At 45.5% G+C, this 19,023-nt stretch overlaps 1 protein-coding gene across 6 annotated transcripts in view; it reads right to left on the reverse strand.

Moving 5' to 3' along the window:
* The window catches only part of FAM168B (family with sequence similarity 168 member B), a 44,278-nt gene extending 26,600 nt beyond the window's left edge, over nt 1-17,678 (reverse strand). Inside the window, exons 1-3 of one of the 6 annotated variants that reach the window (XM_041739382.1) lie at nt 16,873-17,305; nt 16,330-16,448; nt 8,817-8,896 (exon numbers count right to left, since the gene is read on the reverse strand). In XM_041739382.1, coding sequence (XP_041595316.1) covers nt 8,817-8,886 — 70 coding nt within the window. In that variant the 5' untranslated portion in view covers nt 8,887-8,896; nt 16,330-16,448; nt 16,873-17,305. Of the gene's footprint in view, nt 1-8,816; nt 8,897-15,629; nt 15,764-16,329; nt 16,851-16,872; nt 17,306-17,421; nt 17,444-17,545 lie in introns of those variants that run through there. The other 5 variants (XM_041739380.1, XM_041739385.1, XM_041739381.1 and 2 more) reach the window with 5 other exon arrangements.
* Nucleotides 17,679-19,023: the final 1,345 nt, after the last annotated feature.

Below are 19,023 nucleotides of genomic sequence, written 5' to 3' on the forward strand. Positions count from 1 at the left end.
TCCAATCCTTCCCTCACAGCTCCCCCATGAGCTGGCTAAAACTTAACACGGAGCACAGTCCTGAGGTTCTCCCTACCTGATTAGGTACGTTCTTCATTAGAACGTTCACGAAGGTTCCCCCCAAAAATGCCTATTTCCCCTAATTTCATCTGAGTGTTCACTACCTTTTGTATAATGAAAGAATAATTAGAATATATGGACAAACTGGCCTGGGGGATTGCTATGAACTAAATGAGTCTCCTCCAAAATCTGTATGTTGAAATTCTAATCCTCAAACATAATAGTATTTTAAGATACTAAATTGTGGCAATCATTTCACAGTGAATACGTGTATTAAATCATTACATACACCTTTAAAAAAAAAACATGATGTACAACCTAAGTATCTACAATTTTTACTTGTCAATCATGTATCAATGGAAGGGGCCCCACGAGGAGCCAAGCTAAGTAAGGCCAGGCAGGGAGTGCCCCCAGGACATGAAAGCCCAGTCCCAGAGAAGCAGAAACTTTACCAATCTTCCAGGACAGTAAGGTGCTGGCAAGGAACTCGGGCAGGATCCCAGGAGGGGCAGTAGAGCCCCCAGGTTCCCAGGGTCACTAACAGAGAAGCGCGCCCCAGGGGAGAGTGTGCCACACACTGCCTGCAGAGCTCCCTAAAGGGCTAGAACGTGTGCCCGCGGGGCCTCAGGAGTTCAGGCAGTGGCTCCCTGTGGAGGGGGCTGTGCCCCAGGAGAAGCTCAGGCGGTGTCTCAGGCAGTGGCTCCAGGTCGAGTGGCCTGCGCACCCCGGGAACACAATTTAGTGGCGCAGGCCCCAGAGCCCAAGGCTCTGGGGGACACAGCCCAGGATCCAGCGCTCCCCTTGGGATAGGCAGGGGCCAGGAGGACACAGGAAAACGAGGACACTCCTGAGCTGTGCATATCAGCACCCCCCGCCCCCGGAGCATCCAGGCCAGTGTGGACTGGGAGCTGCGGGAGTTACTGTGGGAGCTGACTCCAGGGCTAGAAAGCTGGACGCTGCCAGTCTTGTTGTTCCTCCCTGTATCACCTTGTGCATGGGACAGAGCAGGGTGCCAGGAAACAGGGGCCTCACAGGATAAACAGCTCCCACTGAGCCATGCACCTGGCAGGGGGCTGGGCAGCTACCCCAGGTGCGCACACCTGAGAATCAGCACAGCGGGCAAGAAGAGCAAGTTCTTGACAGAGCAGCTCTGGAAAGCTCCAGGGGAACTTGAGGGATTTACAGTATATAGAATCAGAGGATACACCGCCTTGTTTTTGTGTTTTGTTTTTATTTTTGTTTTCCTTTTTTCTCTTTTTTCCTTCCTTTTTCCAGTAATACTTATTTTTAGTCACTCTGCACTGAGCAAAATGACTAGAAAGAAGAACTCACCACAAAAGAAAAAATCAGAAATAGTCCTCTCTCCCACAGAGTTAAGGAATTTGGATGACAATTTGATGTCAGAAAGCCAATTCAGAAGCACGATTATAAAGATACTGGTGGCTCTGAAAAAAAGCATAAAGGATTCAAGAGACCTCATGACTGCAGAATTTAGATCTAATCAGCCCGAAATTAAAAATCAATTAAATGAGATGCAATCCAAACTAGAGGTCCTAACAATGATGGTTATGAGGTAGAAGAATGAGTGAGTAACACAGAAGACAACTTGATGGCAAGGAAGGAAACTGAGAAAAAGGGGAAAAACAATGAAGAGACCATAAGGAAAGGTTAAGGGAAATAAATGATAGCTTCAGAAGGAAGAATCTATGTATAATTGGGGTTCCAGAAAACGCAGAGAGAGACAGAGGGTGAGACAGTATATTTGAACAAATCATAGCTGAGAACTTCCCTACTTTGGGGAAGGAAACAGGCAATTCAGATCCAGAAGATAGAGAGGTCCCCTCCCCAAATCAGTAAAAACTGTTCAACACCTCGACATTTCATAGTGAAAGTTGCAATATCCAAAGATAAAGAGAAAATCCTTAAAGAGACAAGAGATCCTTAACTTACATGGGGAGAAATATTAGATTAACAGCAGATCTCTGCACAAAGACCTGGCAGTCCAGAAAGGGCTGGCAGGTATATTCAGGGTCCTAAATGAGAAGAACATGCAGCCAAGAATACTTTATCCAGCAAGGCTCTCATTCAGAAGAGGAGAGAGAAAGAGCTTCCAAGATAGGCAGAAACTGAAAGACTACGTGACGATCAAACCACCTCTGCAAGAAATATTAAGGGGAACTCTGTAAAAGAGAAGTCCAAAGAAACAATCCACAAAAACAGGGACTGAATATAAATTACAATGACATTAAATTCATATCTTTCAATAGTAACTCTGAACGTGAATGGGCTTAATGATCCCATTAAAATGTGCAGAGTTTCAGACTGGATAAAAAAACAAGACCCATCTATTTGCTGTCTACAGGAGACTCATTTTAGACCTAAGGACACCTACAGCATGATATTAAAAGGCTGGAGAACCACTGACCATTCAAATGGTAATCTAAAGAAAGCCGGGATACAATACTCATATCAGATAAATTAAACTTTATTCAAAGACTATAGTAAGAGATGAAGAGGAACACTCTATCATACTTAAAGGATCTATCCAACAAGAGGACCTAACAATCATGAATATTTATGCCCCTAATGTGGGAGCTGCCAAGTATATCAAGCAATTAATAACCAGTTAAGATATACTTAGATAATAATACAATAATAGTGGGAGACATTAACACGGTACGTTCTGTAAATGACAGATCTTATAAGCCCAACATCTCCAAAGACACAAGAGCTTTAAATGATACACTGGACCAGATGGAGTTCAAAGATATTTACAGAACTTCGCATCAAAACGCAACTGAATACACATTCTTCTCAAGTGCACATGGAACTTTCTCCAGAATAGACCATATACTGGGTCAACCAATACCAAAAGACTGGGATGGGACCCTGCATATTTTCCGACCATAATGCTTTCAAACTAGAACTCAATCACAAGAAGAAATTTGGAAGAAATTCAAATACCTGGAGGTTAAAGAGCATCCTGCTAAAAGATGAAAGGGTCAAACAGGAAATTAGAGAAGACTTATAAAGATTCATGGAATCTAATGAGAATGAAATTATAACTGTTCAAAATCTTTGGGATACAGCAAAAGCAGTCCTGAGAGGGAAATACATCGCAATACAAACATCCCTCAAAAAACTGGAAAGAACTCAAATACAAAAGCTAACCTTGCCCCTAAAGGAACTGGAGAAAGAAGAGCAAATAAAACCTACACCCAGGGCAGCCCAGTGGCTCAGAAGTTTAGCACAGCCTTCAGCCCAGGGCCTGATCCTGGAGACCCGGGATCGAGTCCCATGTCAGGCTCCCTGCATGGAGCCTGTTTCTCCCTCTGCACCTCTCTCCCTCTCTCTCTCTCTATCTCTCATGTATAAATAAATAAGATATTTAAAAAAAAAAAAAAACCTACACCAAGCAGAAGAGAGTTAATAAAGATTTGAGCAGAATTCAATGAAATAGAGACCAGAAGAACTGTGGAACAGATCAACAAAACCAAGAGTTGATTCTTTGAAAGAATTAATAAGATAGATAAACCATTAGGCAGCCTTATTAAAGAAGAGAGAGAAGACTCAAATTAATAAAATCACGAATAAAAAAGGAGAGATTACCATCATTACCAAGGAAATACAAGACACAAGAGTCCAAGGCCAGATAGCTTCCCAGGAGAATTCTATCAAATGTTTGAAGAAGAAACAATACCTATTCTACTAAATCTGTTCCAAAAGATAGAAAGAGACGGAATACTTCCAAACTCATTATATGAGGCCAGCATCACCTTAATTCCAAAACCAGACAAAGACCCCACCAAAAAGGAGAATTATAGACCAATTTCCCTGATGAACACAGATGCAAAAATTCTCAACAAGATATTAGCCAATAGGATCCAACAGTACATTAGGAAGATTATTCACCATGACCAAGTGGGATTTATCCCTGGGATGCAAAGGCTGGTTCAATACTCGTAAAGCAACCAACGTGATAGATCATATCAACAAGAGAAAAAACAAGAACCATCTGATCCTCTCAAAAGATGCAGAGAAAGCATTTGAAAAAATACAGCATCCATTCCTGATCAAAACTCTTCAGAGTGTAGGGATAGAGGGAACATTCCTCAGCATCTTAAAAGCCATCTACGAAAAGCCCACAGCAAATATCATTCTCAATGGGGAAGCACTGGGAGCCTTTCCCCTAAGATCAGGAACAAGACAGGGATGTCCACTCTCACCACTGCTATTCAACATAGTACTGGAAGTCCTGGCCTCAGCAATCAGACAACAAAAAGACATTAAAGGCAATCGAATTGGCAAAGAAGAAGTCAAACTCTCCCTCTTCGCAGATGACATGATACTCTACATAGAAAACCCAAAAGCCTCCACCCCAAGATTGCTAGAACTCATACAGCAATTTGGCAGCGTGGCAGGATACAAAATCAATGCCCAGAAGTCAGTGGCATTTCTATACACTAACAATGAGACTGAAGAAAGAGAAATTAAGGAGTTAATCCCATTTACAATTGCACCCAAAAGCGTAAGACACCTAGGAATAAACCTAACCAAAGAGGTCAAGGATCTATACCCTAAAAACTACAGAACACTTCTGAAAGAAATTGAGGAAGACACAAAGAGATGGAAAAATATTCCATGCTCATGGATTGGCAGAATTAATATTGTGAAAATGTCAATGTTACCCAGGGCAATTTACACGTTTAATGCAATCCCTATCAAAATACCACGGACTTTCCTCAGAGAGTTAGAACAAATTATTTTAAGATTTGTGTGGAATCAGAAAAGACCCTGAATAGCCAGGGGAATTTTAAAAAAGAAAACCATAGCTGGGGGCATCACAATGCCAGATTTCAGGTTGTGCTACAAAGCTGTGGTCATCAAGACAGTGTGGTCCTGGCACAAAAACAGACACATAGATCAATGGAAGAGACTAGAAAATCCAGAAGTGGACCCTGAACTTTATGGTCAACTAATATTCGATAAAGGAGGAAAGACTATCCACTGGAGAAAAGACAGTCTCTTCAATAAATGGTGCTGGGAAAATTGGACATCCACATGCAGAAGAATGAAACTGGACCACTCTCTTGCACCATACACAAGGATAAACTCAAAATGGATGAAAGATCTAAATGTGAGACAAGATTCCATCAAAATCCTCGAGGAGAACACAGGCAACACCCTTTTTGAACTTGGCCACAGTAACTTCTTGCAAGATTCATCCATGAAGGCAAAAGAAACAAAAGCAAAAATGAACTATTGGGACTTCATCAAAATAAGAAGCTTTTGCACAGCAAAGGATACAGTCAACAAAACTCAAAGACAACCTACAGAATGGGAGAAGATATTTGCAAATGACGTATCAGATAAAGGGCTAGTTTCCAAGATCTATAAAGAACTTATTAAATTCAACACCAAAGAAACAAACAATCCAATCATGAAATGGGCAAAAGACATGAACAGAAATTTCAGAGAAAATGCTCTACATCACTTGCCATCAGGGAAATACAAATCAAAACCACAATGAGATCCCACCTCACACCAGTGAGAATGGGGAAAATTAACAAGGCAGGAAACCACAGATTTTGGAGAGGATGCGGAGAAAGGGGAACCCTCTTGCACTGTTGGTGGGAATGTGAACTGGTGCAGCCACTCTGGTAACTGTGTGGAGGTTCCTCAAAGAGTTAACAATAGACCTTCCCTACGACCCAGCAACTGTACTGTTGGGGATTTACCCCAAAGATACAGATGCAATGAAACGCTGGGACACCTGCACCCCGATGTTTCTAGCAGCAACGTCCACAATAGCCAAACTGCGGAAGCAGCCTCAGTGTCCATCGAAAGATGATGGATAAAGAAGATGTGGTCTATGTATACAATGGAATATTCCTCAGCCATTAGAAATGACAAATACCCACCATTTGCTTCGACGTGGATGGAACTGGAGGGTATCATGCTGAGTGAAATAAGTCAATCGGAGAAGGACAAACATATGGTCCCATTTATCTGGGGAACATAAAAAATAGTGAAAGGGAATAAAAGGGAAATGAGTGAAAATATCCGTCAGGATGACAGAACATCAGAGACTCCTAACTCTGGGAAACGAACAAGGGGTAGTGGAAAGGCAGGTGGGCGGGGTGATGGGGTGACTGGGGGACAGGCACTAAGGGGGGTACTTGACGGGATGAGTACTGAGTGATATGCTATATGTTAGCAAACTGAACTCCAATAAAAAAATAAATAACTGTTAGTAGTATGTTAGAGAAAAAAGAAAATGGAGTACATGAAAAAAATAAACTCAATAAACAGGTTCTATAGCAAATTAGTGAAGAATTAGCAGGCTAGTGAAAAATGGAAGCAGATCAGTATAAAATACCCACATTAAGACTCACATAAAATAACAAACTACAAAAAGGATGCAAGAAACGTGAGAAAGAGTGAAATGGTCTAATATACTTATAAATGGAATCCCAAGAGAAGAGGGAGAGCAGAAAAAAAATACCTGAAGACTCACTGCTATTCCTGGAAAAAAAAAAAAAAATCAACCTACTGAGGCGGTTTTCAGTGTTACTGAAATACACACACTCTGGAAAGGCAGAGCTGAGGAGGTACAACAGAGACGCTACGGCTCATAAAGCCTGAAACACGTACATAAAGTCTGTCCAATCCTGCTTTTGACCAACCAAAGAATAGAAACAACATCCAGACACACACCTATGAAGCATGACAGGCAATCAATGTTTTATTAAAAAGACTATCAGGTAATGCTAAAGCCATCAGGTTTTACCTATTATTTCCCTTGATCTATATCCACTCAGGATTTCAGGAAGCTATTTGGCATTCTGTTTAAACAGAATTATTTAAATTATCTTAATAATTTAAAATTACCTTTTACCAATTCTGGAAAATTCTGTCACTCTTCTATATTCACCCCTTCTGGAGCTCTTAATTCATCCCAAATCTTCTCATTGAGACATCTCAATTTCTTAACTAGTCTTCTATAGCTACCCCTTTCCTTATTTTGCATCTTGGGTCTCCCATTTAGCAGTGTCATGCTTGCAATGTAACCTGAATTTTGCTCAAATGCCATTTCTTTAAGTTCAAGTTGGTTCTTTTGGTCCCTCCCATGTCTTATTTCCCTCTTATATTCTGATTCTTTCTTTCAGATCTTCAATTATTCTCAACTTGCCCGATGTGGTATCTATTTGATGTTCTATTCCTGCAGTCTATCATAACTAGTAACTCTTTCTTGATGAAGTCACATGTTTTAAAATAACTGCATTGTTAACAGGCAGAATTTTGTGGGAAACCCACACTACCTGGAATACAAACATATGCCTCTACAGGAGCTCTGCTTTTGCTGCTGTCAGGTGCAGGGGATAATGCAAGCTGCAGACTATGTTTCATGTTAGTTTCTCAATTATGGACACTGGAGCGCGCGCGCGCGCGCACACACACACACACACACACACACAGTAATTACAAGTAATAACAAAATAGAGCCTCCAACATCCTTGACTGGTTACAAAGTCTGAAGAAAGATTTCCCCTTCCTAGAGCCCAAGCAGACACTAAATTCCCTTGTGGAATCAGTAAATGGAATTTTTTTTTTTTTTTTTTTTTAGTCTACCTCTTCCCTGGGAGTATCACTCTCCAAGCCCCAAACCCTAAACTCAAAAGGCCTCACTTTCTGTCCCCACGTAGGTTGTCAAAATCCACAAAAAGCAAATGTTCCCAGCACAGGAACATCATTATTAGCTCAATGGCCAAATGCACTGGTTTTTACGTCACTTTCATATTCAGCACAGATATTTTGTTTACTACCCTACAAGTTCAGTTATACATTTTTTAAATGTTCTGTCCAATTTTCTACAGACTTTTTTAGCAACAGGATTTGAAGATGATCTGTTCCCTCATACGATCAAAACGCATAGTTAAATTGTACCATTACAAATAATCACTCATTGGATATCACCAGGATGACCATTTGCTATTTTCAAACAACCAGTTCCTATTCCCCCAAATTTTGTTTTACCACTTCCCTCATAGCCCATGTTCAACTCGCTGACTCCCATAAGTGGGGAACGTGGGACGCCTGGGTGGCTCAGTGGTTGAGCTTCTGCCTTCAGCTTATGGTGTGATCCCAGGGTCCTAGGATTGAGTCCCAATCAGGCTCCCTGCATGGAGCCTGCTTCTCCCTCTGCCTAGGTCTCTGCCTCTCTGTGTCTCTCATGAATAAATAAATAAAATCTTAAACAACAAAACCAAACAAACAAACAAAAAACGGGGGAACATAGTCCAGGCCTCAGTTAATCAGTAGAATCCCCTCCCTGGCTCAGAGACGGAAGCTGAGTGCAATCAGAACACACCCAGGACTGGTCTGATTAGAAAAAAAGAAGCCCCATTGGTGTTTCCTATAGAACAGAGATAAAGAGGCTCATAGGGTACTGCTGACCACCACAGAGACCACAAAGAGAAGTGTAACCTGGGACCAACACTGAGCCAATCATGAGTGAGCTGAGTTCAGAAGGTAGGAACTAGATCCTGGCACTTACTGCTGGAGCAACCAGATCAAGCTTTGACCAAAGTCAGTTCTAGCTCTTGATTTTTTTTTTTTGTTCCATGAGCTGAAACATTTTCTCCTTGTATAAATTACTTTGAGCTAAATTTGTCAACTGAAAGCATTCTTACCAACATGGAAATTTCCCAAGTGTTCAAAGTTCAATAATGAAACAAAGTTTTACTTTTGCTTACCTGGATAACCAATTCCTTTGGCATTTGCATAGGGAACCCCAGAAGAACCAGGGCTATAAACAGGATTCATGATTTCAGAACTAAAAAAGGAAAGAAAAGTGATTTAGCCAAGCACTTTTATTCTCCAGTTCTCTCCAGTATCAGTCACAAAAGAAGTCCCTTCTCTAGTTTACTAAAAACAAGGCATTTCATGCTGCTGCCAACCAACACAGAAGTCCTGATGAAGGCCCACCCAAACATTGTAAACTTTCCTTTACAAATTCTTCAGTCGGTCAAAAGCTAGTAAGAAAAAACTGTTCTCTATGTCCCTGCTTAAAACAGTGAAAATATGTTCTTATAATCTAAATGTCCTTTTATTTTTTATAAAGATTTTTATTCATTTATTCATGATAGATATACATATATAGAGAGAGAAACGGGCAGAGACACAGGCTCCATGCCAGGAGCCCGACATGGGACTCGATTGCGGCACCCCAGGATCACGCCCTGGGCCAAAGGCAGGCGCCAAATCACTGAGGCACCCAGGGGTCCCCTCTAAATGTCCTTTTAACAAATAGTTAAGGAAACCAGATCTATCCAGTGTATGAAATATTATATAGATACTTGTTAAAGTGTTTAAAAACATGACTGATACTATGTTAAGTGAGGAAAAAGATAACAATGCTGCATGACGCAGTTATAATAAAAAAAACTGCACCTACATGTAATAACTACAAATAGTACAGGCATGTGCACTTCCAGCACAAACAGAAAAGGTTGGGAGAATATAAAAATGTGAACAGAGACAGTCTCTAGATGGGGTGGGTTTAGTGTTCTTTTTATACTTTATTTCCTTTTTCTTTATTTTTTTAAGATTTTATTTCTTCATTCATGAGAGAGAGAGAGAGAGAGAGAGAGAGAGAGGCAGAGACACAGGCAGAGGGAGAAGCAGGCTCCATGCAGGTAGCCTGACGTGGGACTCAATCCCGGGTTTCCAGGATCATGCCCTGGGCTAAAGGCGGCGCTAAACCACTGAGCCACCTGGGCTGCCCTTTATACTTTATTTCTTTTTTTTTTTTTTTTTAATTTTTTATTTATTTATGATAGTCACAGAGAGAGAGAGAGAGAGAGAGGCAGAGACACAGGCAGAGGGAGAAGCAGGCTCCATGCACCGGGAGCCTGATGTGGGATTCGATCCCGGGTCTCCAGGATCGGGCCCTGGGCCAAAGGCAGGCGCCAAACCGCTGCGCCACCCAGGGATCCCTATACTTTATTTCTTAAATAACTTCTGTTAAATATGCATATATTTTCTTAAAAATACAAGTCAGCTATAGCCTAGCAACTCTATTAACCCATTCAATGCTTTTTTCATAATCTTTTTTCCTGAAAAGAACTTGCATAGCCATAACCATGATTTTACTACTTACCCAACAGAAATAGGATTTTCATCAGTATCGCCAGCAAGCTCCTCTGAATTCTTTCACCCACTATATTCTGAAAGCGTGAGTTTAAAGACTGTTCTGTATTCCTCACCTAGTAAGTCACTCACTGATTTATGTGGTAGTAAGGATTAAGGGGATCTTAAGTTTAAAATAAAAACAGCAGGGTGCCTGGGTGGCTCAGTTGGTTAACTCAGGTCATGATCCCAGGGTGCTGGGATCAAGCCCGAGGCTGGGCTCCCTGCTCAGTGGGGAAGTCTGCCTCTCCGTCTCCATCTGCCTCTCCACTCACCCATGCTCTCTCACTCTCTTTCAAATAAATAAATAAATAAAATCTTTAAAAATAAAAAAAAAAAACAGCACAGGAAAGGGAGCTAGCTAACAGGCAACAAGTATCATGAGAACTCTTTACTTTCTGCTCAAATTTGCTATGAACCTAAAACTCCTTTAAAAAGTCTAATTAAGAAATCCCTGGGTGGCTCAGCAGTTTGGCACCTGCCTTCGGCCTAGGGTGTGATCCTGGAGTCCCGGGATTGAATCCTACATCAGGCTACTTGCATGGAGCCTACTTCTCCCTCTGCCTGTGTCTCTGCCTCTGTCTCTCATGAATAAATAAATAAAATCTTAAAAAAAGAAAATCTAGTTAAAAATATATAGGGGCACCTGGGTGGCTCAGGTCTTGGATTTCACAATCATGAGTTTGAGCTCCACATTGGGCTCCACGTACAGCATAGAATCTACTTTAAAATAATTAATTAAAAATAATAAAAAATAAATAAAAAATACACATATATACTAAATAGTGTCTGCCCCTACCACATCCCCAATCAGAAAGTAGCCCCATGCAGACAAGGAACAGAGACTTGGTCCTATTTACTGCAGTTACCTCTAGCACAGTAACAGTATCTGAAACAATACAGGTGCAAGTACCTGCTGACCTTCTAAAAACATATGCACCTTCGAACATTATATAGGTATTAAATTCCAATACAAAGATATATTGTAAAAATTTAGCACTTCTTAGCTTACCTGACTCATTTAAAATATTCACAATCAACAGCAACCCTCTCAGGTCCCCTCCCTCCCCAGGAACTTTATTCTATCACTTTACTATCACTCAATAAACCTTGCATTGCTGCCCACCATAAATAAATAAATAAATAAACAAATAAATAAATAAAATTCATAATAAAAAATATACCCAGTCACATCCTTAATCTTTGTAACAAGATTTAGTCTAAACTAGGAAAAAATCGGGGATCCCTGGGTGGCGCAGCGGTTTAGCGCCTGCCTTTGGCCCAGGGCGCGATCCTGGAGTCCCGGGATCGAATCCCACATCGGGCTCCCGGTGCGTGGAGTCTGCTTCCCCCTCTACCTGTGTCTCTGCCTCTCTCTCTCTCTCTCTGTGTGTGACTATCATAAATAAACAAATAAATAAAATTTAAAAAAATTAAAAAAAATAAACTAGGAAAAAAATCGAGAAATCAGTGATTGATTGGAATGTTCTTGCTAAATAACTGTCTAATTTTTTTTTTTAACTTCTAAGTCAAACTTACTGTGACATCCACAATTACGGCTAAGACATAAGTCTAGATCAATGCTGGCCAACAGTACTCTGCAGCAATGAAGATGCCCTGTGCCTTCTAATATGGCAGCCATTAGCTGAAAGTAACACCCAAATATGTGGCTAGTGCAGGATCTGATTTTTCAACTTTATGGGACTGCAACTTATATTCATTTTCTTAATTTATGTATTTATTCAACTGATCTCTACACTCATTGTGGGGCTTGAACTCAAGACCCTGAAATCAAGAGTTGCAGGCTCCTCCAACTCAGCCTCAACTTAAATTTAAATAGTCATTGATGTCTAGGGGCTACAGCGGACAGCATGTGTTTACAATACAGATGAGAGAAAAGAAGAATAGGAAGAATATAAAGAAAGCAGGAGAATCTATTACGTATCTCACCACACAGTCTAAGAATAAACAAACTGGGGGCACATGAGTGGTTCAGTTGGTTAAGCATCTGACTTTTGATTTCAGCTCAGGTCTTGATCTCAGGGTCTTGAGTTCAAGCCCTGCCTTGGGTTCCACACCCAGCGTGGAGCCTACTTAAAAAAATAAAATAAAATAAAATAAACAAACTGGCAACCAAGCCCTATTATCCTGCATTTTTAACCCATTCTTGGTGGATCATCCACAGAAGAATTGTGGAAGGCCTTGTAAATTCCATCTATCTCCCCGCTTCAACTATGATCTGTTGAGAAAGTACATACTTCCTAAAATTGTTTCTCTATGCTGTGCCAGAATCTTATTCTCAGTTGAATTCAAGATAAGCAAAGCACTATGCAGAGTCCACAGAGAAAACAAAAAAAGCAAGTCACAATCCTGCTTCTGAGCAGGAATCTAGGAAAGTGCTTGCTATCCAATAAAACCTTCTACAAAACTGAGAATGTATGGCTACTTTCCATGTAAAGCAGCCACTAATGGCTGGCTACTGAACACCTGCAGTGTGGCTAGCACAACTAAGGAAATGCATTTTAGCTTAACTTATCACAGTCACATGCAAGTAATGGCTATTGTATTAAGAGAACTCAGGTCTATAAGATAAAAGACATGAATAATGGTGATACAGAACAAAGAGTATTAATATTATCAGTCACATTAAGTACCATAAAAGAATGAAGTGCTCTGAAGGTTGAGTGGAGAGAGCAAAATTCAACAGGCGAGGGGAAGAATGGCCAGGAACTTGATTACAGAGGTGGTATTTCCAATGAGCTCTGAACAAGTATCCCAAAAAGCCCACAGAAGTAAAAAAAAAAAAAAAAGAAAGATGCATACATAGGAGTATTGGGCATTTGGGCTTGTAGGGAATCAGCAAAGATGACTATGGAAACACAAATTAGATTCTTAAAACCATCATGTAGAGACCCTTAAATGTGGTCGGCTGAGCAAATGTCATCTACTAACTCATAAAGAGCACAGCAGTTTAACACAAGAGTTACCAGATGATCTGGTAATTCTACTCACTGGTAAATACCCAAGAGAAGTGAAAACATACATCCACACAAAAATCTGTACACGAATGTTTATTATTCATAATAGCCAAATATCAAAAACAATTCGAATGAAGCACTGAACACAAGTTCTCCTGCCATAAAGATCTCACAGTGTAAACCAATAATACAATTTACTATAAGCTTGCCACTAAAAAGTATATAGAGCTGTATCTGAATTCTCAATACCATAAGTTACAAACTACCCAGAAGTTATATTTCCTAAAAGCAAAGGTGATGTTTCCTAAAGAGATTGAAAAATCTTAATTAAAAATTATAGGCAAGAAACTATAATAAGATTGATAAAAGAAAATGTTGCGGTCAGTTCCCCTTCCTACTCAATAAAAGGGCTTAATATAAAGACAAACTATGTGAACTAATGTGTAAAAAACAAACAAACAAACAAACAAACAAAAAAAACCTTCTTAGGTCACTTGTTCAAATAATGAGATTCTCCTCCCAAGATTCTGAGCCTCAAGGACAGGGAAAATACTTTGTTCAGCTCTCCTTCATGTATCTCACCAGTGCTGGCATATAAGTAGCTTATATATATCTTCTGAATGTTTTTGAACAGAAAAACTAAAAGGATATATAATGTTTCACAGCAATAAATATGAAGTTCAGGGGTGCCTGACTCCTGATCTCAGGGTAATTGAATTCAAGCCCCATACCTGGGTGTACAGTTCACTTAAAAAAAAGTTGAGACATTTATTTAAAATATAACTCAGGGCGGTGCCTGGGTGGCATCTCAGATGGTTAAGCATCTACCTTCAGCTCAGGTCAAGATCTCCAGGTCCTGAGATCAAGCCCTACACTGTGCTCCCAGCTCAGTGGAAAATCTGCTTTTTACTCTCCCTCTGCCTCTCCCTCGCTTGTGCTGTCTCTCTCTCACAAATGAATAAAAAAGGAAGTATTTAAAATATAACTCAGAACAGTTGAAATACATCTGTTTCTTGATTAGTGGCTATAAAACCTGAACCAGTTGGCCAGTTTTAACATCACCAGAAGACAAACTCTTTATCATTATGTACATCCTTATATGATAGAATTACTCTGCATCACCTAAGGCGTACTGCTACAAAAACATTACAGTCCGAATCTAATGGATCTTTTACACCCAACTTCTAGTTTACAGAAAAAGAAATTGAAGGAATAAGATGAACACAATGAAGCAACCCGACAAATCCAAAAGGCAGGGCATCTTGGAGAACAAATAACCCCAGTTTCTTCAGTAAGTCAATGGTCTGAAAAATGGTGAGGATGGGGAGGCTGGAGAACAGTTCTAGATTAAAATAGATTTAGATGTAAAAACCACCAGGTAGATTTTGTTTGGATTTTTAGATTGAAAAACTAAAAAGATCTTAAGGATTTGGGGACGCAACTGATTATGGGGCTAAGTATTAAAAGGCATCAACTGTTAATTTTTTTAAGTGTGGTGATAACATTTTGGTTGTGTAAAGACACCATTTTTTCAGAGGTACATGCTAAGGCATGGAAGATTAAGACTTTAAAAAATGACATGATGTCTTTAACAAAGTATTTTTACAAAAAAGGGAAATTACAGTAAAATGCTAATAACTGTTACACTGAAATGTTGGGATGTATATTGTATTATTACACCTTTTAAGTTAGCATAACAACAACAACAACAAAAAAACCCAAGGAAAAACCCTTCACCACCATTCTACCTGGGATCTTAGTGCCACTGTCTACCCAGAAACCACCAATTTCCCAAGTCTGATTTAGTGTAGGCCAAGGACTTGGATTCCAACACTGGGTCCAAAGAGTACCACTTTTTTTTTTTTTTTTAAGTTTCCTATTTAGAATCATTCAACTGCCAGAATACCTCTGCTTGGCACCTGCAGCGGAATAGACAACTCTCAGATTTCCCTTTAAAAAAGATGACAGCAAAAAGTTTCTAAATTTGAAAATCCGGTAATAATTAGAAACATATTAACACCCATCACTGTACTATTTTCTCTAGTTTCAAAAAAGACCATGATCTAAACAAAGTTCCTATACACAATAACTATAAAACTCTAAAAGCGTTTTATATTAGTATTTCAGATCAACAAAACTAATTTCAAGAAGCTTAAATTTTATTTCTGTCAGAGACCTCAGTATCCAAGATAAAATACCCCTTAGCACAAACACTGGAAATTCTCGGCAATGTCTGATATTATCAAGAAGACCAAATAAGGGAGAAAGTTCTCAACTCCCTCAAACTCGACCTTCACTACTTAGGCTTGCAATGTACTGGAAGAAATTCATGTACTTCTCACAGGACAGGACACATCTCAGACACAGATGTAGAAATGGAACAGACACGAGAAAACTAACTATGACTCTGCTGCACGGGTGTACGACTGTTTTAAGTGTCTCAACCGGGTGCCTGGGTGGCTCAGTAGGTTCAGGTCACCAGCCCTGCTCAGCCAGGAGTCCGGAGTCCAGGAGTCCGCTTCTCCCTTTCCCTCTATACCACCCCCTTGTCATGCTCTCTCTCAAATAAATAAAATCTGCAGAGAAAAAGAAAAAAGTGTTTTAATTGATCTAGGAAAAGAAATTGTTGGGGATCCCTGGTGGCGCAGCGGTTTGGCGCCTGCCTTTGGCCCAGGGCGCGATCCTGGAGACCCGGGATCGAATCCCACGTCGGGCTCCCGGTGCATGGAGCCTGCTTCTCCCTCTGCCTGTGTCTCTGCCTCTCTCTCTCTCTGTGTGACTATCATATATAAATAAAAATTAAAAAAAAATTAAAAAAATTGTTTAAGTGAGTCAAGTCTGATAGACAAAAATTTCCCTTTAGACTTCAGAGCCTGTAGGGTGCCTTGGCGGCTCAGTCGGTCAAGCCTGTGGCGCTCGGTTTCAGGGTCATGGGCTCAACCCCATGCTGGAGCTTCAGCTCAGCATGAGCCTACTTAAAATGTTTTTTAAACTACAGAACCAAAAAAAAATTAAAACAAAAAAAATAAAAAGTTAAAATATGTTTGTGTGAAGTTAACGTCTCTTTTCTTTTTCTTTTTTTTCGATTCTCATCCTCTACCTCTGTGGCAGTGTAACACTGTCCCGAGGTTCGGAATCCAAATACTCTCGGCAAGACGATTCTAAGCACAGCAGGGAAGTCAGCCGAGGAGCAGATGCAGAGCGAAACAAGTCCGTGTCCTAACAGAGGTGAGTGAGGACCCGATAAGCGGGCAGGGGCCACAGCAGGACGCGGCGATCGCCCGAGCTGCAGCCCCTTCTCACACACACACACACACACACACACACACACACACACACACACGACTCCGTCTCCCACTGCTCGCAGGGGCAGGAGCCAGCAGGCGGGGATGCTCCGTGCTCGGACCCCAGCGGGACGCGCGGGCAGCCGCTGCCTCTGCCCCGCCGCAGCTCCCGGCCGTGCAGTGCCCGCAGAGCCCGCCCGCTCCACGGGCCCGAAGGGACCAAAAACACCTTCACGACGTGGCCACACCAGCTTCGACGGTGGGGGAGGGAGGAAAAAACAAACAAACAAACAAAAGCCTCGGGTGGTCAGAGCGGCCGTCCCCGCAGAACAGCTGCCCCCGCGTCTGCCTCCACGCACCGAGGCGCAGGACGTGCCCCTAGAACCGTCCGCCGCACACAGTCCCCGTCTCAGCTTCCCGCGCCCGTCTCGGAAGGCCCTGAAGTGCGCGCGGCGGCCGGAGCGCTCCAGCTGCGGCCGGTCGAGCCCTTCCCGCCACTGTAACGGGGCAGGGACCCACTCGGCCCCGACACGCGAACCGCACGGGCCGTGGGAGCAGAGCCCGAGCTGGCGCGCAGGCCGCGGGGCCGCTCCTCGTCCTCGACGTCAACGCGCCCGGTCCCGGGCACCCCCAGGAGCCGCTCAGCGGCCGCCGCGCACCGGAGCTTCCGCCGGGCCGCGCGGTGACCCCGCCCGGCGCGCAGACAAGGCGACGGCGCACGGCAGCACCCGGCGCAGCACTGCCCGGCCCGAGGCACAACGCGGCGGCCGCCCCCCCCCGCCCACACGGCACCTGCCCGCCCCCCGCGCCCCGCCCGCCGCACGGGGCGAAGCGCAGCCCGGGCGGTCCGCGGCCGCCACCACGGGGTTCCCCGCCCGGGCGACGGCGGCCCGAGCCGCGGGCCCGACCTTGGCGCCGCCCCAGCGCCGCCGCACAAAGCGCCGCACTTCCGGCCAGGCCGGCCGCGGCCCGCCCGGGCACACAGGGCGCCGCGTCCCCCGCCCGCCCCGCCCCGCCCCCGCCCGCACTCACCGCGCCGCGGCGGGGGCGGCGGCCTGGACCTCGGGGACCGGCGCGCGCCGGCCCGGGGGTGGGGGGAGCTCGGCGGTGGGCTCAGCCGCGGGGCCCGCTGCGAGGGAAGGGCTGAGGCGCGCTGTGCCCCGCCGCCGCCGCCGCCCCCCGGCCCGCGCTCCCCGCCGCTCCGCGCCGCGCCGCTCCGCCCTGCCCGCCTCCCCGCAGCCCGCGCCGCCGCCGACGCCGCGCAGCCACCGAGCCGCCGACCTCACTTCCGGCCGGAGCGCGCCGCGACGAGGACGCGCCGGGCACGTGACGGGACGGCGCGGGGCGCGGGGGCGGGGCGCGGGGAGCGGCGTGCGCGCTCCCGCCGCGCGGGGAAGGCCCCGGATGGAGGCGCGGCGGGGGCGGGGCGAGTCGCGGGGCTGCAGGAGGGCGGCGCGGACTGCGCCTGCGCGGGCTGTGCTCGCCACCTAAGGCGAGGCGAGAGGGACGCGGCGGGACGCGGAGTCACGGATCCTCTAGAAGTAAGTGGGTCTTCGCCCTGGTGTCTTCAGAGCAGCCGCCGTATCGCCGGAGCTCGTGTGTGATGCAGGAGGCCGCGGCGCTGCCGTGTGACCCGGCCCAGGCCGCGCTGCTCCCCGGGGACACCCGAGGCGACGACCAGCGCCTCCAGGAGGCCGGGACCAGCGCAGCGGCGGGACCGGGCCGCACCGGGGCCTGCGTGGAGCCCTGGGCCGCAGCACCTGCGTGGAGCCCTGGGGCCCAGCACCCGGCCTGCGTGGAGCCCTGGGGCCCAGCACCGCGGCCTGCGTGGAGCCCTGGGGCCCTGGGGCCGCAGCACCCGGCCTGCGTGGAGCCCTGGGGCCGCACCGGGGCCTGCGTGGAGCCCTGGGGCCCAGCACCCGGCCTGCGTGGAGCCCTGGGGCCCAGCACCCGGCCTGCGTGGAGCCCTGGGGCCCTGGGGCCGCAGCACCCGGCCTGCGTGGAGCCCTGGGGCCCAGCACCCGGCCTGCGTGGAGCCCTGGGGCCCAGCACCCGGCCTGCGTGGAGCCCTGGGGCCGCAGCACCCGGCCTGCGTGGAGCCCTGGGGCCGCAGCACCCGGCCTGCGTGGAGCCCTGGGGCCCAGCACCCGGCCTGCGTGGAGCCCTGGGGCCCTGGGGCCGCAGCACCCGGCCTGCGTGGAGCCCTGGGGCCCAGCACCCGGCCTGCGTGGAGCCCTGGGGCCCAGCACCCGGCCTGCGTGGAGCCCTGGGGCCGCAGCACCCGGCCTGCGTGGAGCCCTGGGGCCGCAGCACCCGGCCTGCGTGGAGCCCTGGGGCCCAGCACCCGGCCTGCGTGGAGCCCTGGGGCCCAGCACCCGGCCTGCGTGGAGCCCTGGGGCCCAGCACCCGGCCTGCGTGGAGCCCTGGGGCCGCACCGGGGCCTGCGTGGAGCCCTGGGCCGCAGCACCCGGCCTGCGTGGAGCCCTGGGGCCCAGCACCCGGCCTGCGTG

This window comes from Vulpes lagopus, chromosome 24, assembly GCF_018345385.1.
Source record: "Vulpes lagopus strain Blue_001 chromosome 24, ASM1834538v1, whole genome shotgun sequence".
Lineage (NCBI taxonomy): Eukaryota > Metazoa > Chordata > Mammalia > Carnivora > Canidae > Vulpes > Vulpes lagopus.